The sequence below is a fragment of the Furipterus horrens genome, unplaced genomic scaffold, assembly GCF_987537825.1.
Source record: "Furipterus horrens unplaced genomic scaffold, mFurHor1.1.pri manual_scaffold_11, whole genome shotgun sequence".
In the NCBI taxonomy this organism is placed as follows: Eukaryota; Metazoa; Chordata; class Mammalia; order Chiroptera; family Furipteridae; genus Furipterus; species Furipterus horrens.
The window spans coordinates 55,783,514-55,809,552 of NW_028327181.1; the positions used below are offsets into that span (position 1 = coordinate 55,783,514).

At 47.0% G+C, this 26,039-nt stretch overlaps 1 protein-coding gene across 1 annotated transcript in view; it reads right to left on the reverse strand.

Annotated features, from left to right (window-relative positions):
• Positions 1-13,582: 13,582 nt before the first annotated feature.
• Positions 13,583-26,039, reverse strand: part of LOC149997773 (NACHT, LRR and PYD domains-containing protein 1-like) — a 40,331-nt gene continuing 27,874 nt past the window's right edge. Inside the window, exons 10-14 of the mRNA XM_090257500.1 lie at positions 21,505-21,764; positions 20,792-20,917; positions 16,566-16,707; positions 14,692-14,727; positions 13,583-14,383 (exon numbers count right to left, since the gene is read on the reverse strand). Of these exons, the coding sequence (XP_090113626.1) occupies positions 14,079-14,383; positions 14,692-14,727; positions 16,566-16,707; positions 20,792-20,917; positions 21,505-21,764 (869 nt within the window). The 3' untranslated portion in view covers positions 13,583-14,078. The remainder of the gene's footprint in view (positions 14,384-14,691; positions 14,728-16,565; positions 16,708-20,791; positions 20,918-21,504; positions 21,765-26,039) is intronic.

The following is a 26,039-nucleotide window of genomic DNA, read 5'->3' on the forward strand; positions in this document are numbered from 1 at the left end:
CTTCTTCTTTTGTAGCATCGGCAGGTGTGTGCACTTTAGATGCAGGAGTGACATCATCTACCTCATTCCCAGTTGTGTAGTAGTTTCGGGGGATGCCTTGAATTGACTTGGGCTGGGGAAGCCCAGGCCTAAGGAGCTTCAGCTCATTGCTCACCTGGACACAGACTCCTTGTGTGCCTGGTTCATTTATCTGAGCCTCAGTTTCCTCACCTATTAAATGGGACATCATAGGTTTGCCCAGAGGCTCAAATTAAGCAAAAGATATTACTAATCTTTAAAAATGTTATATATTTTTTAATGGCCAATAAGCGTACTGGAGGACATTCAACAGGCAGACTTCCCAGGAGTGAAAAGTGCTGCCCTCGGGGGTGTGCTGATGAGTGGGATCTGAGCCTCCATGAAGGGCCCCTGAGACCCTGTGTGGTGTGAGGTGAGGCCTGGAGGAGGGCTGTGATTTTGTTTATTTCTTCCTGACCCTAGTTAATTCTGACACCAACTCTCTGGACACCAGCTGGGTGTCCTAGAAGTCAATTCAATTCTGACACTCTCTACTAGGTGTTAGCTCAGGTCCCATGGGTTTGAGCACCCTGTCCCACAAGACTGCTCCCCACCTCAGTTCTCATGTCACCCACATTTCTGTACAAGTTGGCTACAAATTCAAAGATCTCAATGACCTTTTCTCAGATAATTTGCTTGAATGACTCACAGAACTCAGAAAAACACTTGACTTACTGGTTTACTAGAAAGGATAGAACTCGGTAACAGCCACATGGAAGAGGTCCATAGGGAGAGGTTTAGAAGATTTTATGGAGAATTTATTACTTAGGCATGTCTGAATTCTTTGGCCTTGGTGACTGTTTTAATCTCCAGCCCCTTCCCCTGTAGGTCCTGCCTTGGTCCTTCTGGTGACCAGGCTCCATTCTGAAGTTACCTAGAGGCCCTCAGTCCTCTCACTAGTGTGCAAAGGACCTCTTATCCCTCCAGAAATCCCAAGGGCTGTGTGCCAGGAGACAGGGACAAAAAAAGCAAAGATTTATGTTTTATTACATCATTAGGTGGCCCCCAGAATTCTGGGGAATATGGGAGACCCCAGGTCTTTAAGGTTAAGGCCAGGCAGAAACAGTCTGGTAGAGCAGAACAGCAGCAGAGAAATGTGCTCCCCAGTGCCCTTCTCCTCACCTTCCCAGCCAAGCAAAACCCTTGGCACCCAGTCACCTGTCCCGTTTCTTTGGGGCATGTCTCATCTGTGGGTACGAACTTGTGAGCTTTAGTGCTCTGAAGCTCGCAGCTATGGAGTTTGGGAAAGCTTGACTAATCCTCTACCTTTGGACACGTCTAGAAGGCCAGCGGAAGGGGGTGTGGAGGTCGGAGAAGCGAGGGGACTTGGTCAGATGTCACATCAGATCATCAGCTAAGCTGGACCGGGAACCGGTCCCTGCACTCAGAGACCAGGACTTTCTCACTGCACTCCCTTGCAGCGAGGTCTGTAGAGTCTGGAGGAAAAGATATGTTTTTCAGAATCAGAAGGACCACCTCTGCCTTTAGCAGTTTTATGGTTGTGGACAAGTCACTGAACTTGCTGTGTCTCAGTGTCTACATCTGTAGAACAGGGGAAATAACGCCTAGTTCATAGGGTGTAAAACCTGTCAACTGAGGGTCATTGGTGCCAATTCAACATCAAAAGGTATATTTAATTTGGGGTGTGGTGAAGGAGGAGAGGTAATTTAACGCAAACAGCTCAATTGTGAAACAGCATGGCTGTGGAACAGCGTGTCTGCAAGGCGACACAGGGCAAGAGGCGGTTCTCAGGTGCGTAGGCTCAGCTTAGTGTTGTATCTCAGCCATGGGCTGCCGCTTGGCCCTGTGTTGGAGGTCGGCCCTTTTGGGTTAGACACCTGTACTCTGCTCAGCTCTGTTCCAGTCTGGTCTGCAGAGACAGAACAGTTTTGCTCCTTTCTAGTGAGGTCTTTGGTGTATCATCTCTAGCTGGGAATATGCAGTCTTGGGTGGAAAGGAATGTGAGCTCCCCCGTGAGATGACTATATAGAGAGAAGTCCCTGCCCCTGGTCCTGACTGGTCTGTCCTCATGAAAATCGGGGAGTCCAAACCCTCACAGTGTGGTTCAAAAAGCACTGTTCTGATTGGCAAAAAGAAGCAGCTCTTATTGGTCATTAAAGATGTTAATGAGAATATAGCTGCGCAGCTCTGGTTGGATGGTGAAAGTCTTATTGGCGGAGTTAAGAGTCCAGGAACTCCTTTATAAAGGTTGGCCCAGACAGCAGGGAAAGAGTGTAGTTAGGCAGTTCAGTGCAGACAACAGGTAGTTTAGTGCAGGCTTCTCCTTGAATTGTGGTTTGCATCGAAGCCCCTGGTTGGGAAGTGCTGTGAGGCTTTGTATTTTTTTTCTTTTTTTGAGCCACAACAGTCACCAGGAGTTCTTTGGTAGATAATTTTTTTTTTTATCGAGGTTGACATTTCTCTTTCAGTCAAAATGTGTTGACAACCCTGGCTGGTATAGTTCAGTGGACTGAGTGCTGGCCTGTGAACCAAAGGGTCAGCAGTTTGATTCCCAGTCAGGGCACATGCCTGGGTTGTGGGCCAGGTCCCCAGTTGGGGGCAGGTGAGAGGCAGCCACACATTGATGTTTCTCTCCCTCTCCTTCTCCCTCCCTTCCCTTCTCTCTAAAAGTAAATAAATAAAATCTTTAAAAAAGAATAAAGTGAGAAGAAATTATTTCTATTAAAAAAAAACGTGTTGACAGACAGTGTTGATAATCTCATGTTGTTTGTCTCACGCCATTGTCAGAGTGGTTTGGCTACCTGCCCTGGCTCCATCAAGACTCCTGTGACAGGGTAGTAGCCAACTGAGGAACAAGAGCCATCTGCTGACAAGAGGTCTCCCAGGTACCTGTCAAACTAAACATAAAATCCATCATAAAAGCAGTCAAAAGAACTTGGGGAAGCTTAAAGGACAACCAAGGCATTTAGTTCATCGGAGAAATCAGGAGTAATTAACAAAAGGTATTTGGCATCAGGAGTACTGTGGTTTTAAGCATCATAAATTACAAACATGGAGGAGATACAGTGACTTGATGGATCACTTGTCTCCTTCACGCAATCATTACTTGAGTTTTTGTAGGAGGTTTTAGACATTTGGTTACACAGAACATCAATAGCTTGACAACGAAATATCTTAAAATATTAGAATAACAACAAGCAAAACAATTTGCAACACTGACCTTAAAATATCCCTGAGCTCAGTTGGGGGCCAGCTGAAAATATCAGACAGTTTGAATCCTAACCAGCCAGTGGTGCTAGAGGTGAAACTGGAATGTCCTTTAAGAGACGGTGCAATTCTAAGGAGCTTGGCTGTTTCCATTTCTACCCGGGAAGAATTATTTATCCAGGTACAGTGGAAGGTATTGGCTATGGCCTAAACTCTTCCTTGGGCTGCAAGAAAACATCTAAGGCACGCCTGCTGTTGAGGGTAACTCAAGGTAGGGACCGTAATGATCTTTTGAGCTTTGATGGCTCTAGTGGGTGAGGGTGCTATTCTGTCAATGGTTCTGGTTAGGTTTTTGATCATGGCCTAATTAAGCAGTGTCAAGGCCACTCCCCAAATACAGGGTGGGGCAAAAGTACATTACAGTTGTGAGTACGTGAAACACAAAGTTTATAAAGCTATTGTAACAATCATACCCTGCATGTCTTTTTTCATACAAATGATTCTAAACCCACTTTTGCTTCACCTTGTACGGTTCTGAGGAAGCTAGTACCCTCATCTCCTGAAAAACCTGCTGGAAAATCACATTCCACCGAAAGGCCACAAGAATTAGCCTCATAAACAGAGGGATCCTCCTCAGGTAGTGGTCTACCATTGATGGGCCCTCTTTTTCCTCTGATGAGACTTTGGAGGTGTGGGTGTTATCATTCTGAGGACAGTAAAAGGGGATCTGAAGTGACCCAAAAGGCAATGCTCAGCACACCTCCAGCTATCTAGACAATCAAATGCCTAAGGCTAATTTTTGTATGTACAGACAAAAATATAACCTGTGGAGGGCACAAAGGGTCCCTGTGAGAATCTGCTCATTTATGGATTTATTAAGAGGAAGGACAGTGAGAACATTTTCCAACCAGGCTTCAGTCTGGTTTGAACATTTCCATAGAAGTCCTTTGAATAGTGCAGGGCGAACACTTAGGTTCATAAGGGTGTGGGCTCTTTTCACTCACAAGGGCCTCACACAGTGGTCAGTGCTGAAGTAGGTGCAATCAGATTTAAGGCATTTAAGACATAGGTAGTGATGTGACAAAGGCTGGCTAGTAACTAAGTCAACTGTGGGAGAAGGTTGGGTCCCACCTGGAGAGGGTGTGACGATGTATAGGGTGAGTGTAGACACAGGGGAAAGGTGAAACTACCTTTTCCAAATTCACCTGCTAAGTTTCAGAAGGAGAGGCTTTGGTGAAATCTATAGTAATGTTAGAGACAGTTGAGAATTTGCTAAGAGGAATAACTATGGGAGCATCAGTATCCTCAGAGGTGGAAGCAAACATTGTATGGCAGATCCAGCATTTGAACAGGTTCCCTGCAGACACTAAGGTTTGATGATTATATCATCATTTTTTCATGCCAAGGTATCCTGTTTCCAAGGGTTAAAAACCACAAAAATCAGGAAGTCCTGTATAGTTGAGGGTTAATGATACGAAATTACTAGAACATATGATCTAAAACATAGGGAAGGTGCCCTGGCTGGTGTGGCTCAGGGGATTGAGTGCTCACCTGAAAACTGAAAGGTTTCTGGTTCGATTCCCAGTCAGGGCACATGCCTGAGTTGTGGGCCAGGTCCCCAGTTTGGGGTGTGTGAGTGGCAACCACATGTTGATGTTTCTCTCCTTCTCTTTCTCTCTCTTCGTTCCCTTCTCTCTAAAAATAAATAAGTAGATCTTAAAGAAATAAAAATACATAGGAAATGTAACTGGCTTGCTGTGAGATGGTTAAAGTCATTAAAATACCCCCTAAATAATTGTTATGGCAACTGTGAAATAGGCATTAGAGTTATGCATAGTAGGAGTTTCACTTAACTGCCCCAGTCCTGGATCCTGGGAGAAGCCATCTTCTTAGAGCGCCATATGCTGTTCGTCTGAGCAGTTTTCCACCCTGGAGAGCTTTGACTTGAGGTCTCCTATAGTCTGGGGTGTTCAAGCAGTCAAATCAGGTGCAAGTGCGGGAGCCTTTTTAAATCAAAAACATAAATTCACAAATGAATGCCTTTTACCTTTCAACTCAGGGATTAGTTAACAATACTCGATAAGGTCACTAAAATGTGAGGCTGGAGGGAGTCCTTGTGCAGATGTCTTTTTCAACAGCCAGTATTTTCAGGTTTAGGCCACAGCATTTGGTGTTTTAATCTCCTGGGAGTGGGTTGTGGAAAGTTATTCCTAGAGCTAGCATTAATTTCAAAAGTCCATATAATAAGTCAGGTTCACACATCACCAGATCTAGTCTCATAGGTATTCTACCAATTTTATTTTATTATTTTTAAAAGATTGTATTTATTTATTTTTAGAGAGAGGAAAAAGGAGGAAGAAATAAATGGAGAGAAACATCAATATGTGGTCACCTCTCACGCACCCCCAACTAGGGACCTGGCCTGCAACCCAGGCATGTGTCCAGACTGGGAATTGAACCAGTGACTTTTTGGTTCACAGGCCAGTTCTCAATGCACTGAGCCACACCAGCCAGGGCCTGCTACCAATTTTAGAAGAGACAATCAATGTTTACCAAAGGGAATAGATCTCAGGTTAAGCAATACAAAAAAAAAATTAAAGGATTTAATGTTTCACTAACTGAATTTTAACTATCTTGTCAGTTTGTTCTATTAAACCAGAGGACTGTGCATGATAAGCGCGATGGAAATGCCTTAACATCAGCTAAGTTTTGTGTACCTGGTGTAGAATTTGTCTCATAAAATGGGTTCCTGAATCACTATGGGATTTTGTGGGGATTTTCCAAGCAAGAAAACTTTTTTTTTAAAGAAGCATTTTAGTAACTGCTATGACTGTGGCCCTTAGATGTGAAACCTCTTCCACCTAGTTAGAATACATACTAATCAACATAAATATATTTTTGTTCTTTGTTAGGGGGCACTGGGTTGAAATCCACTTCCCAGCTCAAATATACATAACTGGTTTTACCTTCCTATCTTGCAAAGAGCTTATTTTATTTAGTTATTTATGTAAAGACCACAAGCAATTATAGAAATTTAAATGGTTAAAAGCAAAATTTAGCTCTATAAGTATTAAGAAGGTTTGGTTTACCTAAACAACCAAAGACCTGATGATGCAGAGCACAGAGAATAATTTTGATAAGCCCTAAAACTTTTAGTTTTCCTTTGTAATTTTTTATAAGAGCATACCTATAGTATAGCAACACTTTTGTCCTTTTAACAGTGAAAGAAACCCAAATTCCAATTCTTTTTTTGTGTCCTTTTGATATCTAAAGAAAATTAATTTATTAAACAAATCCGTTTCAATCTTAGTTGGACCATACATAAGAGTTTTTCAAGATTCTGCCTCCATAAACTTCCTACAACTTCCAAAAACCTTCTGCAACTGCCATATCTTTAAGCTTTTGTTCTAGTATTTTTCTTTCTTGTTCTAAAACAATCCCTTTAGGACAAAATTATCTTTTTTCTTCAATAAAAATGCATTTTCACTTCTCATACCTTCTTCTTCTTCCTTTTTTTTTTTACAAAACACCCAATCAGGTTTTTTTTTTTTTTTTTTTTTGTGAGTGTCTGGATCTTAACCTGAGGCACGTTGTGTCTTCTAGCCTTTCAAAATGACACACTAAGGTCTCTAAACTCATCACCCTATTTTCCCCATTGGTCAGCTAGCCCCAAAGCTGGCAGAGCACTGGACAGTTGTATGTCCTTCTTAGTTAAAATAGCTTCCTTAAGCTAGTTTTTGTTTATTAAAGATCAGTGCTAGATCACGTGTACTTGAAAAGCACTGTGTTAGTTTCTGTTATTTCTTCAATTGGTATGAGCACTCATTTGTTTTAAGCCTATTAAATAGGACCTTTTAACAATCTAAAATTGAATTTAGAAATCAGTTATGGCACTACTCTCTGGTGGCAAAATATACCTTATCTGTAATACACATACATAGACAACACAGTAATACAAAACTCAAAAGAGAAATTATGGATTCAAATATGTTTTCTGGCAGATGGGCTAAGTGACAGTTTTGCTCTAGTGGCCAAGGTTTTTTATGCTGTAGGAATTTCTTTAAAGTGTTTCTTAAAAGCAAAGAAGGTATTCTATAGTCTCCGACAGGTTTGAAATCCTCTAGTTTAAGGTTTTGCCTTCAGATTGGCTTATCAACAAGCACAAAGAAAAGAAAATGGAAAGCAAGTGTGTGCAATAAAGCCGGAAGCCGCCAAAGTACAGAGAGTGTCCCCCAAAGGCCTGTTGAAAGGGCCAGAGTGTTGAAAGGGGCAGATTTTACTGGGGGAGGAAAGAAAGTCTGAGAATAAGGGGGTGCATGCCCTTCTGGAAACAAAGAATATGGGGGAAAAAAAGAAATGGAGCAGAGAGTAGCCAGTGTGGTAGGCAATAGTTGGGGTGTAAAGTGAGGGGTCTTGCTGAGGACTCAGTAAACCTGGCTTTGATCCCAGGCACAAGGGTAAGAGGAAATGTTTTTTCCATGACACACTCTTTTGTTTCAATTCCAAAGTGCTGGCTTCCTTTTCTAATTGATCAAGGCATTTACCCAATTTAGAATATTTTCTTTTTTCTAAGGGATGTGGTTTCTTGATTTTATTTAGCACTCTCAAGCTACCAATTTAAAAAAAACGGTTCCTATTGTTTTGGAGAGGTACGTTAATTTTTTTGTTCTAATTGAGTGTGCAAATAGACAAGCTTTAGGATTTCAAAGGAACCCTATCTTGGCCAACAAGCTTGAAAGCTTATGTGATTTTTGTCCAGAAAACTAGCCGAATACAATTTTGTGAACTGCAATTTTTGTTCATACAATCAGCCAAAATTCCCCATGCTGCCATCTAGTGGTGGTTGATTAGCATGGAAAGTGAAGAGCATAGGTTTCTCATTTGTGCTTCTCCTTATGGGTGGTGCATCTCTTCAGATGCACCCCTTCCAATGGAAGCGTCTTTTAGGGTGCCTGCCAGCTTGGGCGTCCCTGGAAGCCTTATGGGTAAAGTTTGGTTTCAACCTGGAGGATACCCTTCCTAGGTACCAAATGTGATGAAGAAAAGACCTTTCTGGAGGATACTGTTTTTAGTGCCGAACACAACTGAGGGGTACCTCTCCTAGGCATCATGCCTGAGTCATACAGAGGGGTACTGTCAGTCCAAATGTTGAACCAAAGCCACCAGAGGAGAGTGCCCTACCCAAACTGATTAAAGTCTCCAAAATGTCAACCACAGCGTGGGCAATCTTGCACCTGAGAGGACTTACCTGAGACCCTCAGGCACCACGAGGAAGCCAAATCAAGCACAAGGGGCTCATGCAGGTAACAGGTGCATTAGTTCTAAGACGGCACCAGGAGATCAGGTCATTGCTTCAGCGCCCCATGTTAGGTGCCATATAGTGTCAGCCAGTGGCCATTGGCAACAAACGGTAATAGAAATCCCCAATTTGGGGGGCAGTGAAGAAGGAATCTTTGTGGAGTGCAAATGGCTCAACACTGAACAGCAGAGCTGCAGAATAACAAGCCTGTGAGGCGGCTCAGTAGAGCTGCAGATCAGTGATGACTCAGCACAGCTGGGGAACAGCATGGCTGCAAGGCCGTCCTCAGTGAGGTGGCTGTGTGCGGCTGGACAGCTCTGCTCTGCTCCATTCTGTGCTCTGTGTGCTCTGGTCTGGCAAGGTGTCTTTGCTATTGCAGCTCCAGCCAGGGAAACACAGTCTTTAGTTCCCTTTGGAAAGGGAGATTGGGTCCTCTGAGCCCAGAGGAGCTGACATAAAAAAAAAAAAAAAGCCTTCACCCCAGTCCTTGATTGGTCCGTTCTCATGCAAATGAGGATTCAAAATCCTGATAGCTGTTTTGGTCCCCAAAGCACTGTCCTGATTGGTTGAAGTGGAACACTTGTAATTGGTCAGTGAAGATGGAAGGGGGCAGAAGATACAGTTGCATGGCTCTGATTGGACAGGGAATGTTTCAGCGCTATTGGTGGAAATAGGATCCAGGAACTCCTCAGTGAGGGCTGGCTCAGCTGACCGTGCACAGTGCAGGAAGGCAGGTCATTGTGGGAGGCAGGCATGTCACTGCAGGCTGCTCCCTGAAGTGTGGCTTGTGTGAGAGGACCCTGTCAAGTAACGGCTGCGAGGCTCTGTTTTAAAATTTGAGCCCAGTTAACCCCCAGGAGTCCTTGGTAGGATTCTTCTTTCTTGGGATGGGCTTGAGGTGGGAGTGAGACTACGAACCAGTCACTTTGTTACTTAATTTGCTGAGGAATTGTTGATGCAAGTGACGCTGTTGCCCAGTCAGAGGCTAGAGGCTTTATGGGTATTGCCAGGTTTGTATCCAAATACGTTGTGTGGTGTGGAAATTGTCCTGTGGGAGCCCAAACAATAAAGCTCTTTTCTCTGCACATTCAACAGAAAAGACATTGGTACTAGCTTAAGCGAAAAAGGGGACAGTTAAAAGGAAGCAGAACGTTTCCTGAAGCTCAAGGGCACAGATGAATTGTGGATTTAGCAACACAGTGGAAACAGCAATTGGAAGGCTGAGCATTCTGGATGCCCGTGGTCTCCATCCTTCATCCCTGCTTCTCTTTGCCGATCTGTTTGCTTCATTTTCTCTCCTATTGCAGGCTGGTTCTCTCTGTAATTCCCAGTAACTGGGCCCTGCTGACATCTCTGTGGCTGGTCTTTTGGGGCTAGGGAAAAGGGCCACTTGTGTAAACGTGGCCATTCCTGCAACAATTGAGCCTGTGGGGGGAGGAGCTCTGGTGAAAAAGGAGGGAGGGCCAGGCAGGCAGCGCAGGAGGGTCCATCACACTCCACACCTGGCGGCCATCACGGGAGCACTGCCCCTCCCCCCAGCACAACACACAAACATCGCACACACAGCCATCACTGCCAGGCTTTCCCTCATCTGCAGTATTTCAGAGATGCCTGGGCCTAACACAATCTACTTTTACTGTGGAAAACAGCAAACAGTTAAGGTCTCTGCTGAAGGGACCCAGTCCCCAGGCACTCCTGCTCCTGCCAGCAGAGGTGAAGGGGGCGGTTCCTCTGAGGAGGGTGGACAGCCCCACTGTCAGCTGTCCTGGGAAGTGGTTCATCTGGGCCAGGAGGACGTGGGTCCCACCTGTGGGGTACATGGGTCTGGTCCCGACAGTACCGTTATTTTTGTCTGGTTTTGGTATAAAACGTCGGCACAGATGCTGTCAAGTGGGGCAGAATTCAGATCCTTAAAACATCCACTGGCTGCATCCCACCGGTAAAAGGCAATTAGTATTTCTTGGAATTCAGGGGATGCCACCGGGTATTTAATGAAATAATGAGTCCAGGCCCACAAAGAGGAATAGAAGCCCATGGTTTGGGCAGTCGTAGTCTGTCTGGTAGTAGGAAATAATGACCTACTTTCAGATTTATCTTCTGGGCCCATAGTGAGCAGTAACAGTCCAGCCTCAGGACTCTCTGCAGCAGATTTGCGTTTCCGAGTTAGGAATGACAGTGAGTGTTTTCTCACAGAGGCCGGGGGTGGGGGTGGGGTGGGGACTGAGTGGGTTGGAGGGTGGTCAGGAGGGCTGACTCTGCAGCCAGCCTGCCAGAGGTTGAGTCCCAACTCCACCACTTAGTTTCTGTGAGTATTTAGGGACATCACCATCTTTCTGCCTCCATTTTTTTGGTAAAATGAAGATGATAGTAGTACCTGTCATGAAAGAGTTTGTGATAGTTAATTTTATGTCAGCTTGACTGGGTCATAGTGCCCAGATATTGGGTCGAACATTATTCTGGATGTTTCTATAAGGGTGCTTTTAGATGAAATGAACGTTTACATTAGTAACAGTGAGATTAGTAGAGAAGATTGTCTTCACAGTGTGGTCAGTGTCGTGTAATCATTTCAAGGCCCGAATAGAACAAAAGACTGACATGCCTGAGCTAGAGGGAATTCTGCCAGCAAATGGCTGCATCAGCTCTACCCTGGGTCTCTGGTCTGCAAGCCCACCCTATAGATTTTGGACCTGTCGGCCTTCATAATCATGTGAGCTTATTCCTTAAACTAAATCTCTCTCTATGTATACACACCCTATTGGTTCTGTTTCTGTGGATACCCTAATACATGCTTGTCATTAAAGTTTAATAATTTATAGATGTAATACTTATAGGACTGGCCTGGTGGCTGCACCAGACTATAACTTCAGTGTTTGCACCTGACTGGGTTCAGCTTCAGAGGTGTCCATATTCTCTTGCTCTTTGAACACAACCTGGGCCACTGAAAATATCCTCATATCTGCAGCAATGGTTGAGGGCGATTTGGGTTGCCCCAAATGTCATGATCTTTTTATGTCACCAAAAAGGGACGAGGACAGGGCCAAGGCAGTCTGTCCTGGTACAGCTTGGAATGTGTGGTTTCTTGACTTTGTGTAGGAAAGGATTCCAGACAGGTGTCCAGGTGATTTTGAGAGTATGTTTAGTAAAGTTCAGAACAGTGAAACAGAGGAAGCACTTAAGATAGAAGAAACAAGAACTCAGTAACAGAAGTGAGCATAGGCTGAGTGGTCTAGACTCAGGAAGGAAGTCACAGTGAGAGAATGGAGCTCAGGTGGGGCTGCTTTTGGCTCAATGAAAAGTTAGGCAAGAGGAGGACCCTTTGAGCTTAGGAGAAAGTAAAATTATGCACCCGAGAAAAGGTGGTGGTGGGGGAAGAGTACACACTGGGTCTTTTGTGTTAAGGTGGTTTTTTTAAAAAAAGTATTTCTCTCTTTTTAAATTTATTTACTTTTAGAGAGAAGGAAAGATGGGGAGAGAAACAGCAATGTGCGAGATAACGGGGGACCTGGCCTGCAACCTGGGCATGTGCCCTGACTGGGAATCGAACAGGCGACCTTTTGGTTCATAGGCCAGGGCTCAGTCCACTGAGCCACACTAGCCAGGGCTGGCTTGAGGGCTTTTATCTGTTTTCTGCAGGTGAGCATTTTAGGAGGTCTCAATCAGAATATCCGTCGGCTTTCCAGTTGTGTCCTTTAATACGCTGATTCATCAAAATGAGTGTACAGTGGGGTTTGGGATAATTTGGTCAGCTTCACCTCTAGCTTGGATTTGTCTGGTTCTAATTGCTTTTACTTTTGTTTGTTTTTTATTCCTGTGACTGAATTCGTTTTGGGGTTAGGCTGGCACTGATGGCACAAACTGGGTCTCTGTTATCTATCTCCCTGACTAGGGCGATTTCAGCTACCCGCTGTGCAGTTGGGGAAGAGAGATTAAACCATCTGCTCCTAAGTGTCCTGGGTTAGGGAGGATAGGGGCTTGTGATTTCTTATCTGGCTGTTAATTGCTCAGCTGTTCATTGAACTAGTTTGTCTCTGATTCCCTCAATTCACATGTAAAGGAATTTTTCTAGCTTCTTACTAATCTGCCTCCCTAAGAGGTGGTGTGGCAGGAAGTGGGAGGCTGACCCCAGACACCCTGCCTGCAGTGACCCTCTAAACACATGGCCCCAACAATCACCACAGCCCCAGCTGGGACTTAAATCTTGGAGGACAGTGTCTGGGACAGGCCCTGAGCTACTGGACTTCAGCTTTATCTTCCTGTGGAGAGCAGCTGGGTTTTCCCTTGAAAATGAACTGAATTAGAGCCTGTAAATGAGCACTGTCCTGTGCAATGTGATGAGAGGCCAAAGAAGAGACACCTTAGGCCGTGTGGTGGAGGGTAAGGAAAGTGGGCGAGGCCCAGGCAGATGGCAGGAAGAAGTGACTCTGAGGGAGGAGGTGACAAAGTGGGGAGGGAGGTACAATCAACATGGGCTGCTGGATATTGGGCAGGGGTAGCCTGGGTGGAGCTTTGCTCTCACTAGTTGAGAACGACATTGGTACAAATGACTCAACACCAATGGCCTTAATTCTAAGATTACTGATTCACTGGGGCCAAGGGGGTGGCCTACTAGTGGGGGAATTATTACCAGGGTGGATCTTTGAATCCCACGGATAGTACGGTAGCCAGGAAGAGAACTATAGGATATATTTGGGGAATGCCCCTTTATCATTTACCTATTCATAAATCCTCATTCAATGTGCACTATGTGCCAGGGACTGTCCTAGGCACCGGCAATACACTGATGGGTGGGTCAGACATGGTTCCGGCCTCAGGGAGCTCACCATCTAGTGGGGAGAGACCAGGAGAAATGTAATAGGCTCTAATGGGGTGAGGGACACAGGGTGCTCAGGGACACAGGGCAGAGGCACCTAAGCCAGCTGTAAGGACATGGAATCACTGTCCATGGCAGAAGTCATCTAAGCGAAGACCTAGGTCCCATTCCCTCTGTGGCCTTTTTCTCCACCCTCCGGGCTCTAGGAATCCATCTATATTTCAAAAACAACAAAGCACAATCTGAACTAAAAGAAAATTCAAGCTCAACATTGACAAGTAAAAAATAAATCTGTTTTTTCCCCTATTTACAAGCCACTTAAAATCCCCAAGGTGTTTATTTCCACTGTCTGTCTCCAGGAGAGGTGACCAGTTCCATTTTCTGCCTAGTCCCCCTGCATCAGAATGGCACAGAGAGGGCCCTAAGCTTGGCTGTGATGGCCACTGGATGAGGACCTTGGGTGAGGCTTCTGCAAGGTTTGCAGACGTCCTGCCAGCTGCCCATGGATGTTCCCTGAGATGCCGTTATCCCACCTGGACAGCGGGAATGCGAAAGCCAAGGGAGGCAGTCGGCGTGCCCATGGGACATGCTTGGGCTCGGACATGTAATGCCCAGGACAGGCATCACTAAGTTCCATAACTTCATAACAGAAGGCAGCTCAGAGGGCACCTCGTTAGCGGTGAAGTAACTGAGACCCAGGGAGCGGTCAGGCAGAGTCAGGAGTCACAAACTGGGGAGGAGCCCCTAGTGTCCTCCCTGGCCCCACTTCTCCTGGAGTTCCGCAATTAGGTGAGGATGGGTCTCCTTCAGGGCTCGGTAGACTTGATCTTTGCAGTCCCTGTCCCAGGACTTGCTGAAGCTGAGCAGCCTCCTCATCTTGTCCGGGTTGGTGGGCTCAGCCCGCATCCTCTCATACTGCTCGTCGCTCAGCACCCGTCCATACAGCTTGTCCAACACTGGGTCCACCGATGCCACTCGAGCCACCAGCTGCTCCCGGTGCCGGTCCACAAAGTGCAGTAAGGCTGGGGCATCTGGGAGTGAAGGTGAGGCTGGGAACAAGTAAAGAAGAGCTTTAACTACAGCCTCTTCTTCTGATGTCCCACCTCTAGTTCTTCCCTCTCCGCATCTGCATCCCTGGCTCCTCCCACCCCTGTGAAGACAAGGACCACCAGAGAGACACACCTGCCCCGCCTTATGTCAGCTTCCAGCCCAGCGCTCTGCCACTCCCCAAGGCCTGATCCCTTGTACAGTCTACAATGATAGAGCCCCTTCCATTCTCCCCTCCCTTCCCTCAAGGAGCAGATAGTACACCCCAGAAATGCCATGGCTCCTGTGGTCCCTGACAGCTGTTACTGACCCATCAGGCGTGGAGTAGCTTCAGGTCTGAGGTCTCCTGGAGGAAAACAGACAAGAAGAAGCCTCTGTAAGAGCGGAAGTTATTAACACCAACGATAAGTCTTGAAACTGCTACATATTCTCACTTTGGAGATTCTTGGATTCTTAAACAAGCTACAGACTCATTCTAATAGAATTTAGAGAAAGGATTGCAAGTGAATCCATTCCTCATGCGTACGGGGAAACTGAAGAGAGAGAGCCATTCCTACCTCACACTGTCGACATGTTTGAATTCAGTCTTGACCTGAATGACACCTGGTGGAGAAATAACTGAGTTCCTTGGTAGATAAATTCAACTATGAGATCTCCTTTTCTGAGTGGAGGTCTACCTCCTGGTCCTTGTTTGGCCTTCGTGAACCACACTGTTTATTTGGATTTTTATGCCAGAGTCAAGAATCAAGATCAAGTGAATCTCAGCGCCGGGAGTAATGGGTGGGTTTCAATGGGAGAGACAAACAATGGCAACAGCTACTTGCAGTTACTTGCAAGAGGAGAGGAGGGCGAGACCACAGCAGCCCCTGTGCCCAAGGCCTGAGAGCTTGGCCCACCCAGGCTCACTGAGCCCGACAGTGATGGAGGGGCGGGCAACACAGGGCAGCCCCGGATGCGGTGCCGGAGCCCCGGGTTCACTGGATGGAGGGAGAAGGGAGTTCCGCGTCCTCCATGCTGACTGACGGTCTTAGTCCATCCTGACTCATCCTCAAACGGGCACATCTGCTGAGCCAGGTGACTGGGATGGCAGAGTTTGAAAAACCAGAATATAAGAGGAATGAGGGAAGGAACTAGAGGTGCTTAACCTGCATAGGAGGAGACTTAAAGGAGGCTCCGGTTAGTCCTCAGGTCTCTGAAAGGCTATCGCATGAGGATGGAGATGGAGCCTCTGTCAGCTTTAAGGGGAGCATTAAGACTGAAGAGAGGAAGAGCCTAGCTTAGTATGAGAGAAAATAACAATATTGCTATGCTTATTAAGGACTGCTTCATGAGATAAGAACATATATCAGTGATTTAGTTTTTTCTGCAATAATACAAATTAGGTATTATGATCTTCATTTTATAAAGGAGCTGGATCCTCAAACGAGTTAAGTAATTTCCCTTAAATCACCCACGCAAGTAAGTGCCAGAGTAAGATTCAGACCTAGGTCTGATGCTGGGGCTGGTGTGCCCACACCCGTGACTGCGCCCACGCCAGGACTGAGTAGAACCCTTTCTCTTCCTCCACAGCAGCGAGCCTGTTGTAGCCGCTCAGGAGGCAGATTCAACTTATTTCAACAGTGGACAAGTGCTGGTTGTCCCTTAAAGGAATGTTTAGGGGATTTTGGTTCCTGAGGTTGTTAGTACTTGTTTAAAAGACTGCAAAATGTCATGCATTCCTGAAACTCATTATTTGATTCTCTCTCATCTAGGTTAATGACCTAGGCTAGGGTATCTACTATTGCCAAAATTGACTTAATTCAAACAATCATCTAATCATCCAGTTCTTATTCTTTCAGCTCAGATCCAATCTATTATGAGAATATTTGCCAGAGGCTTAGTGGGTATCACAGCCTGTTAATACAGGGCAGCGTGGAGAGACTAGAGTGCATGGGAGAGTGAGTGGAGATTAGAGTCAGATTAAACTGAGTTCAAATTCTGGTTATGCAGCTGTTATTTAACCAGAAAAATGAACTTCTCTGGGCTATTCTCATCAGCACATTGTAATAATACAAACTCTCTGTCTCTGTCTCTGTCTCTGTCTCTGTCTCTGTCTCTCTCTCTCTCTCTCTCACACACACACACACAAACATACACACACACATTCTGTAACTGACTTTCTGAACTCCCCGCACATGACTTTACCTGATTTCACCAAGGCCTCCCATACCAGAGTTCCGTCTTCCTTGTGTCTTAGGTAGAGCCTGACACTTGACCTCAAATGGCCAACGTATAACTCACAGAAGAGCTGGGCTTCCCCGGGGCTCCGATAGCAGAGCTCTAGTTCCTGTAGAAGGAGTTGTCATGTGAGAAGCCATCATTCATCCTGCAAGTGGGGTCTCTCCCCAGCTGACACCTTCTTGGTCCTGCTCAGCCCCATGGGGATCCTTGGATGATCTGCACTGAAATTAATCGCCACTTCAGTCTCTGCTGTTTTCCTCATTTTCCACAAACCCTGACCAGGAGACAGAGGATACGGCTGTGTACCCCACAGATGAGTCAAGACTCATCTATAATGTAGTGTTCAACACATCCTAAACCAGGTCCTTCTTCCTCCACTTCACCTAATCTTGAACCCTAGTCCTCATATCTCTAGCTCAAAGCATGTCATCTCAATGGATCCTGCCCTTGACCCAGTTTCAACCAGGGAAAATTGATATCCATTTCCTTCCCTAAATCACATTCAAGATGACTTTTGATTATCAACTGTCTTCCAAACATGCTCCCTCCCATTTCCCCACACTCAGTAAATGGCGCTATCACCCACTGAGAGCTCACGGTCCAGATTTAGGCATCATCCTTACCTCCAACCCTTCTCTCCCATACACCAAGTCCCATTGGCTCTACCTCCAACATATCCCTGGATCCATCAACGTATCTTTGTCTCTACTTCCACCTCCCTAGTCAGGCCTCCATCAGCTCCTGACAGCTCTACTGCAATAGCCTTTTGTCTTGTCTTTTGTTGGCACTGTTAACTTCTTATCCATTCTTACCCAGCAGCCAGAATGACGTATATGAAACTGAATCGGGTCACATATTACCAAGTAAGACTCTCTAAGACATTGTCACTGAACTTAGAACAAAGTCCAAACTCTACATCAGGGCTACATGGTCAATGGGCTTCAGGAAACCCCAGTGTCTTGTGTGATCCCATCTCCCTCCTCTCTTTGCTGCAGTCATGGAGCTCTGCCACCCTGACCTCCATTTGTCACATGGAGGTGTCAGGGGTGCCTGCTCCTCTCTGCCTCTGCACCGGTAGTGTTCTGACACAAATGTCCACCTGACAGGACCCTTCTTGTTACTCAGGTCTCAGCTCAGATGTGGCCTTCTCAGGGACGCCACCCCGAGTGCCCAGTGTGCAGTAGCCCAAGTTCCTGTCGCACACGGTCTAGTGTGTTGTCCTCACAGTGCTTCACGGCCTTGGTCACTGTTTCTTTAATTATTTATGCAGGTGTCACTGCACTAGGATGTCATCTCCCCGAGGGCAGGGGCATGTCTGTCCTGCTCAGTGAACCGTCCCAACTGGAGACACCGCAGTTGGCAGTGGGTAAATGTTGTTGAGCAACTGAGTCATGTCTCTTATCCCTTGTTAAGAAGTGACAGCAGGGACTTCCGGCCAAGATGGAGGCTTAGACGGACACGCTAGGTCTCCCTCTACAACTAGAGAGGAATACAACTACTTCAAAACAAAGGATAACTAGAAATTCCAGAAAATAAAACTACATGGAAGTCCAACATATGAAGTTATAAACCAGCGGTGCCATTTGGGCAGGTAAGAGTTAAAGAGGGCAGTGCTGTTTGCGGTCGCACCCGGAGCGGCGGGCGGCGAGGAATCCCGGCTGCGCAAGTCCCTGGCGGTGCGCGACCCCAACGCTGGGGAAAGCGGCCGCCGCATCGCCTTGAACAGTGAGGCCCAGGGGGGCGGGAGGACGGATCCCGGTCTCCTAGCTGAATAACTGTGTGAATCCATCTTGGACCCCCGCCCCCAAAGAAAGCACCACAGGGCTGCGAAATAGGTCGCGGACAGGCAGGCGCCGGTCGCTGATTTGTGACGCCAAACGGCGCCGGTCGCTGGGTCATTACGAGTACACAGGCACTGCCCCGGACAGCCGGCCCAAGAAAACAAAACGCATCTGTCAAAATGAGGCAGACAACTATAGAAATCCCGGTGACACAACTCACCAGACAGCAGATAGAGAACCTGACAGATGAACAGATAAGAAACCTGTCAGAGGCTCAGTTCTGGGCCATTGTTATCAGGTGGCTTACAGAATTCACAAAAGAGCAGGAAAAAGATAAGAAAGAAGCGAAAAAATTTCATAACGAAAGGAACAAAACCGCATACGAGATAGAAGGTGAGAAAAAATCCAGAGTTCATTTCAACAAACTGGAATATGGAGAAGGAACAAGCAGTCAACCAATGCAGCGAGAGGAAATGGGAAGCAACAATGAGAGGATCAGAAACCTCTGGGACAGCTATAAAAGGCCCAACATAAGAATCATTGGTTTGCCAGAGAATGAGGAAGATGAACTAGAACTTGAAAAATTGAGTGAAAATATAATAAAGGAGAACTTCCCAGACTTGGGGAAGGAAATAGACTTGCAGGTCCAGGAAGCAAGGAGAGTTCCCAAGAGACTGGACCCAGGGAGAACCACTCCAAGACACATTATAATCAAAATGTCAAAAATTAAAGATAAAGAGAGAATCTTAAAAGCAGCAAGAGAGAAGAAAAGAATTATGTACAAAGGGGTCCCAATTAGACTATCAGCTGACTTCTCAAGGGAGACCCTACAGGCAAGAAGGGACTGGCAAGAAATATTCAAAGTAATGAAAATCCAAAACCTACAACCACGAATACTCTATCCAGCGAAATTGTCATTCAGAATAGAAGGACAGAGAAAGTGTTTCCAGGACAAAATAAAACTGAAAGAGTTCATTAGATCCAAACCACTGTTATATGAGATGTTAAAGGGACTGGTTTAAAAAAACAGAAGCTAGGGAGATGAAACAAAGGCAAACTAAATAGGCAACGAGAGTGGAAAAGGAACTGTGGGTACGGGAAGCATATTGGGGGGAGGTCAACAGGGAGGGGGAATGGGGAAAGGGAAGGAGATGATATAGGAATTGGGGATCAAGGTAGGAGGGAATGGAATAGACGGAGAGAGGTTGGGAGGAACTGTATGCACAACTAATGGACATAATCTAAAAGGGGGGGACAACTGGAGGGAGGGGGGCCACCGGGTGGAGGGGAGCAGAGGGAAGGAAAATTGGCACAAATGTAATATTTTAATCAATAAAACACATTAAATCTGAAAAAAAAAAAGTGACAGCAGGAAAATATAAGGTATTTATCCTTGAATCCATGTTTCCCCACTAAAAAGATAGATGTCACTTCCTCTTAGCTACTTTACGTCTATTCCATCTGTCATCATCCCTTACGATTGTGTGAAGACTCATCTGACAACAGAAGGGAACAGGACTGACCCTGGCCCCACTACAGACTGTCAGTCAGTGGACCCTACGGCCCTGAGCAGCATAATCTGGCCGCGGCGAAACTGGGTATCAGGGATGAGTGTCCAGTGGCCTGACCGCATCTGCCTCTGGTGGAAAGGGGGGACGAGGGAGGACAAAAGCCAGCCCCTGGTGTCCAGGACCTGCTCTGATGCTCACAGCCGGGCCTCAGGGTTTCTGCAAACACACGGGAGGCTGCCGTCTCAGCCACGCTGTCCTCCCGTTGGACACACAGCCTCAGGATGTCCCTTTCACACAGGTCGCCATGCAACCAACACAATGCCAAACACAGCCGTCCCACTACACTAGTGACTGCTGCTTAGTAACTGCAGCTTGTGCTGGTCGCGTCTGCCCTCCCGAGAGACAGTCACTGAGGCTCCCAACGACACAATTGCCCTGCCTTCTGACAACATCAGATCTAGACAAATCTCCATTTCCTTAGATCTTCCCCCAAGTTGCCTAACCAAGTCCCAAATCCTGAAATAGGTTTTCTGAGGCCCTTTAGGCCCACGGTTCCCATTGGTGCGTGTTCTCTGGCTGTGATAGGTGCTGACCCCAGTGTGTTCAGCCACAGGTGTGCTTTTGGTGGTTTTTCTTGGAGAGCATCGACACCCTGCAGCCCGGCACTTTTCAGGTCCCCTAAGTCCACCCCATTGTTGCCCCTCTCCTGAATGTGACCCTCCCTCCTACTAGCTTTCTGTCTCCCAATCTTTGAAGCCTCCCCTCTCACCCCAAATCCCACTTGCTGTCTGCCCTACCCCAGGTGGGCCTGTCCCTGGAAAAACCCTGAGACCAGCCCCACAGCTATTTCCAAGTGTGACCTCTGACCTCAGGAAGGGGGAACATCTGGGCTGCTCACCTGAGGGATTATTACCATCTCCTGTGAACCAGACACAGTGTATCGGGTGCCCATGTAGAGTGGGGTCAGCGGGGGCGGCTTATGTATTTGCACAAACTGGAACTTCTTTTCTTCATCGTCTATGGCCTGAGGAGCACACAGAACACTGATCAGGGGAGGAGAGCGTCTGGGTCTGTCTCAGAGATCCGCCCTATGGAATCTGCTCTGAGCAAGTGAGGTGGTGCCCCCACATGTTTCTGTGTATGGAGGGGGCTACACATGGGATACTGATTCCCTGGGTACCTGCACCATCTCCCCCTGACTGCTGCACGAGGGGCCCCACGCTTTGCCTCTGCCATGTTTGGGCTGCATTTGGGCAAGGCTAGGAAAGAAGTGAGAATGGAAGAAGGGGACAGCTCTGGGTATGGGACCCTCCCATCCTCTGACCCTGGGAAGTGGCTGATGAGGTATGAGTGATGAGTGACGCATCCAGCGGTGAGTGAGGGAGCAGTGAACCCAGCTGCGGGAGGCCGTAGGGGCCCAGGAGATCAGTCCGTGGCTGAGCAGGGCAGGGGCAGGGGCAAGGGTAGGGGCAGGATTATCCATCTACAACAAGTTTCCTGTTTTTAAGAGGTTGATCTTTATGCCCCATTGACCCATCAGAGGGGCTGTCTGGGTGCGTGTCATGTCTCTGTCACTCCACCCGGACCCAGCCTTTCTGGCTTTGGGACCACCTTGCGAATGGAGCAGTCGTTGGGAATCAGGTAGAGGTGGAAGGTGACTTCCTCGTGGTTGAGGTGATGGTAGAGCAACACATTGGAGGTGATGGGAATGGGCAGGACAGCCTGGATGATTCTCAGGAGAATTCCCATGGGGGAGAAGCTGGGGTTCTCCAGGAATATGTAGTGCCGCTCCACCCTGGATGGCTTCTCCAGAACTATTCCCTCCTCTTTGATGTGGGCCACTTGGAAGCAGGCTTTGTCCACATGCTCCCCTGAAAAGAATGGATTTGAGAAACAAGGATTTAGTGCCCTCACTGAGCAGTTTGGCGGGGGCTGTGTGGCCTCAGGTGAGGCTCATTGACCTCCATGGAGTATCCAGCTCGGAGAGCCGGCATGACGGGGCCTGGGTTGTATTTGAGCTGCTGGCAACAGGGTCTCTGCAGTGGGAGAACCGCAGGAAGCCCCTCATGCTAAACTTACACACAGGTTCTGGCCCTGGATCTGGGTGACATGTTGACCCACAGTCCCCTGGGCTGGTGTGGATCGTGTAACAACGAGGTCCACTGAGTGATGCTTGCAGCCCTGGCTTCTGCAGGTGGAGCCCAAAAAGGAGGAAGGGACAGTGGGTAACGGGGTGACCAAGGGTAGTGTACATTTGTGGAGTGTTTGTCACCCACCATTCAGATTCTTCTTTTTGGGAAGAACCTCCTCCGCCATCATTGCATGGGTCTTGGCAGGACCCAGGCTTGGTTCCCCACTCGGGAAGCTGTTGCTCCCACGAAGTGATGACACAGGTGTGTGCCCAAGATTTGGCTAAGTGGATGCTCCTAAGCAGGACCTTGAGCTGAGGTGGTGACACACAGGTGAAAGGACTGAGATTCTTTTGGCAGCAGCCAGGGATTCAGCAGAGGTCTCTCCATTTTTCTTGTGACAAGTGTGGCTTCCCAGCCTTCTTTGGTTACTGCCTTTTTTTCCTTTAAGACTTGCTGCCTAATCATTTGTTCTGTCTATGAGCTGCTCAATTTCTCCCCAGACATTCCTTTTCCGCATAAATCAGCCAGTTTTGTTTTCTTTGATTGCAGCCATCACCTGTGACCAGTGCACCAGCTGCGAACATTGATGCCACAAGGGAGAGCTTGAGGGATGAAGGCTGTCGTGGGAGGGACACTGGCCTGGATGTCAGGGTCCTGGCTCCAGCCCTGCGTTGCCTGGCAACTGCTGCAATGCAGGAGGTTCTGGGCAACAGAGGGACACCCAGGAAGGCTGACAGGCCCTCAGTCCGCGTGGGCACCCGTGAGAACATTGCTGACTGATGGTCATTTTAGGAAGGGTCATGGAGACTGCTACTTTAGTTTTCTCAAACCTTGGTTCTCAAACAACTCCATATAGAGCAATTAGGTTCGTATACAAATTGTTCACAGAAAAAGTATCTCAGATACTGAACAAAACTTTGGTTCTCAATCCAATAACCCTTCCTGGTTGATATCTGTATGATCAGTCATAGGTCTCTTAGGCATAATCCAGCTTTCAACAAATCATTTCTCAAACAATCTTCTGGAACAAAGTTTGAGAACCAAGTTTCCACTGTATTAATTGTTTCTATTTTTCCTGAAAAAAGGATATCACAGTGGTGTACACCACCTGACAAAATGTTGAAGCATTTACCTCTGATCTCACCAAGTAGTACGACTAGTATTACCATCTTTGCCTGTTTCATTACTCTTTCTCTGAAGCCACATTTTCTCATGTTTCCATTAGAGGGGTACAGCTCTGTCTCCTGTCTTTCCCACGCTGGTTTGAATGGTCACATGCACCCGCAGACCTTTCTAAGGACCGCAGCACAGGGTCCCGGCCAGAGACGCAGCATCCCCGGTTCGCCGCTCCCTTCCTGATACAGTGTTGAGGTTGCTTCCCCCTGTTTGCCATAATCAACTGTCCTGTGATGCAAATGGTTCTGCAGAGAACTTTTCTCTTTCTCTTAGGTTGGTTCCTTGGAGTTGTTACGTCCCAAGGGAGGAGGAGAATATGTGAGAAGATGTGAACATTTCCATGAGTTGTCATGTTTTGCCAAACTGCTTCTCTAAGAGGTGGTGCACTTGGCACTGCCTTGGTGAGAGTAAGTGGATGATGTCACCTTGCTCTCCACAGGATGGGAATGTCCTCACATGTCAGGTGGGGAGACTGAACTTGTGGAGTGATGTGCTGTCCCAAGGTCATGAGCCAGCCAGAGCCCTAGGGTGAGAGCGCTGCTCTCTGACCATAGTCTGCGGCATTTACGGACACTCCCTGCCACGCTGATTTTGGCTGAATTCCGGAAGGTGCTGTGCACGCACATCCGACTTGCCTACTTGCTAGCGACCAACTGTCCAGCTTGCCTAGGACTGAGAGGGTTAAGAACTCACCAATGATGGTAAAAAGTCAGCTAGTGTCTAGTTTCTAACTGAGGTCACTATTAGCACTGAGGTCATCATTTCCTAGGACAACAAGCAGCTTCAGCCCAGACAGCAGGCACCAGGGAAACCTGCCGGGGACTTGGTTTCCTGGCTGGGCCTGACCCAGGGAGCTACAAGGAGACTGTGCATTTTGCTTCTTGCTTTTTGTACAGTAACCCAAGGGAAATGTCCTGTCTCATTACAGGTTGAGGTTCAGAAGGTGGCCTAGAGAAAGCTGGTGGTCATGGGCTTGGGCAGACCTGGGGTGGGTGTGGGTGCAGCTCTTTTTCTGCTGGTCATGTACTTGGGTTAGAATCTCAATTCTGGCCAAGAATCTTCACTTCTCCTAGTTCGAATCTTTATATGTATAGTGGGGGAAACTATAGTTCTAGTTCACTGAGACATTAGGATAATCAAGATGATATGCACATACAGCTCCACAATGTGGTGAAACGGGTCGCCCTGTACTGACGAATCTCTAAGGCTCTGCCCCTTATAATGTAGTACAGGCGACAGCTCTCCCTGGGATGCGAATCAAACAAACACAGGAGACTTCAGGCCAAGATAGAGGCCTAGACTGACACGCTCCGTCTCCCTCCACAACTAAGAAGGAATACAAGTAACGCAAAACCAGAAATAACCAGAAGTTCCAGAAAATAAATGGAAGTCCAACATATGAAGTTATAAAGATGTGGTACTCGTCCGGACAGGTAGGAGGGGCGAAGCCAGGGTGGGGAGTTCAAACTGTGCTGTCTGTGGCAGTAGCAGCAATGGAGGCAGGACAGTGGTAAGCACAGATGCCCGTATTTAGGGGGAGTCAAGAAGCGCCTGGGGAGCACCCCCAGCTGCAGATCAGACCCATCAGCTTGCGATTCCAAAGCCAGGGAAGGCAGACCTCTATTGCCTTGGACTGTGATGCCCAGAGTGGGTGGGGACAGAGGAGGAGGCTCCTGGTCTCTCAGCGGAGAGTGAGCGGCAGGAATCCATCTTGGACCCCCACCCCTGCAGAAAATGCCACAGCGTGGTGAGACAGGTTGCCCGGTTGTGAGGAGTGCACAAGGCTCTGCCCCCTATAGCATAGGAGATGTGACAGCCCTGCCCAGGAAGGAAAGGTAAACACAAAATGGTCAGGATGGCACAGATCATGATAGAGATCCCAATGACGCAGCTGACCAGACAGCAAATATCTAATCTAACAAAGCAGCAGATAGGAAATCTTCTGAGGCTCAGTTCAGAGCTTTGGTTATTAAAATGCTTACAGACCTAACAGCAGATCTTAAACAAGACGGGAAAGAAATGAAGGCTAGTCCAGCTGAAATGAATGAAAACACATATGAAACTAGTGGTGAGGGCAAGAAAACCAGCAGTCAAATCAACAAATCAGAACATAGGGAAGGAACAAACAGTCACCAGTGCAGAAAGAGGAGACGAGAAGTGAGGAAAGTGAGGAGAGGCTCAGAAACTTATCGGACAGCTATAAGCGGGTCAACATCCAAATCACAGGGCTGCCAGAAGGTGTAGAAGAACTAGAAATGGAAAAATTATGTGAAAAAATAATGAAGGAGAACTTCCCTAACTTGGGGAAGGAAATAGACTTGCAGGTCCAGGAAGCACAGAGAGTTCCAAAAGAACTGGACCCAGGGAGAACCACACCAAGACACATTATAATCAGAATGTCAAAAATTAAGGATAAAGAGAGAATCTTAAAAGCAACAAGAGAGAGGAAGAGAATTATGTACAAAGGGGTCCCAATAAGACTATCAGCTGATTTCTCAAAAGAAACTCTGCAGGCAAGAAGGGACTGGCAAGAAATATTCAAAGTAATGAAAAGCAAAAACGTACAACCATGATTACTCTAGCCAGTGAACCTGTCATTCAGAATAGAAGGGCAGAGAAAGTGCTTCCAGGACAAAGTAAAACTGAAGGAGTTCATCAGATCCCAACCACTGTTATATGAAATGTTAAAGGGACTTGTTTAGGAGAAGGAGGATCAAAACTATGAACATTAAAATGAAAACTGTATCACAACAACCAACAACAGAAGCTAGGGAATTGAAACAAAGGCAGACTAAGTAGACAATGAGAGTGGGAAAAGAATCATAGGTATGGGGAACA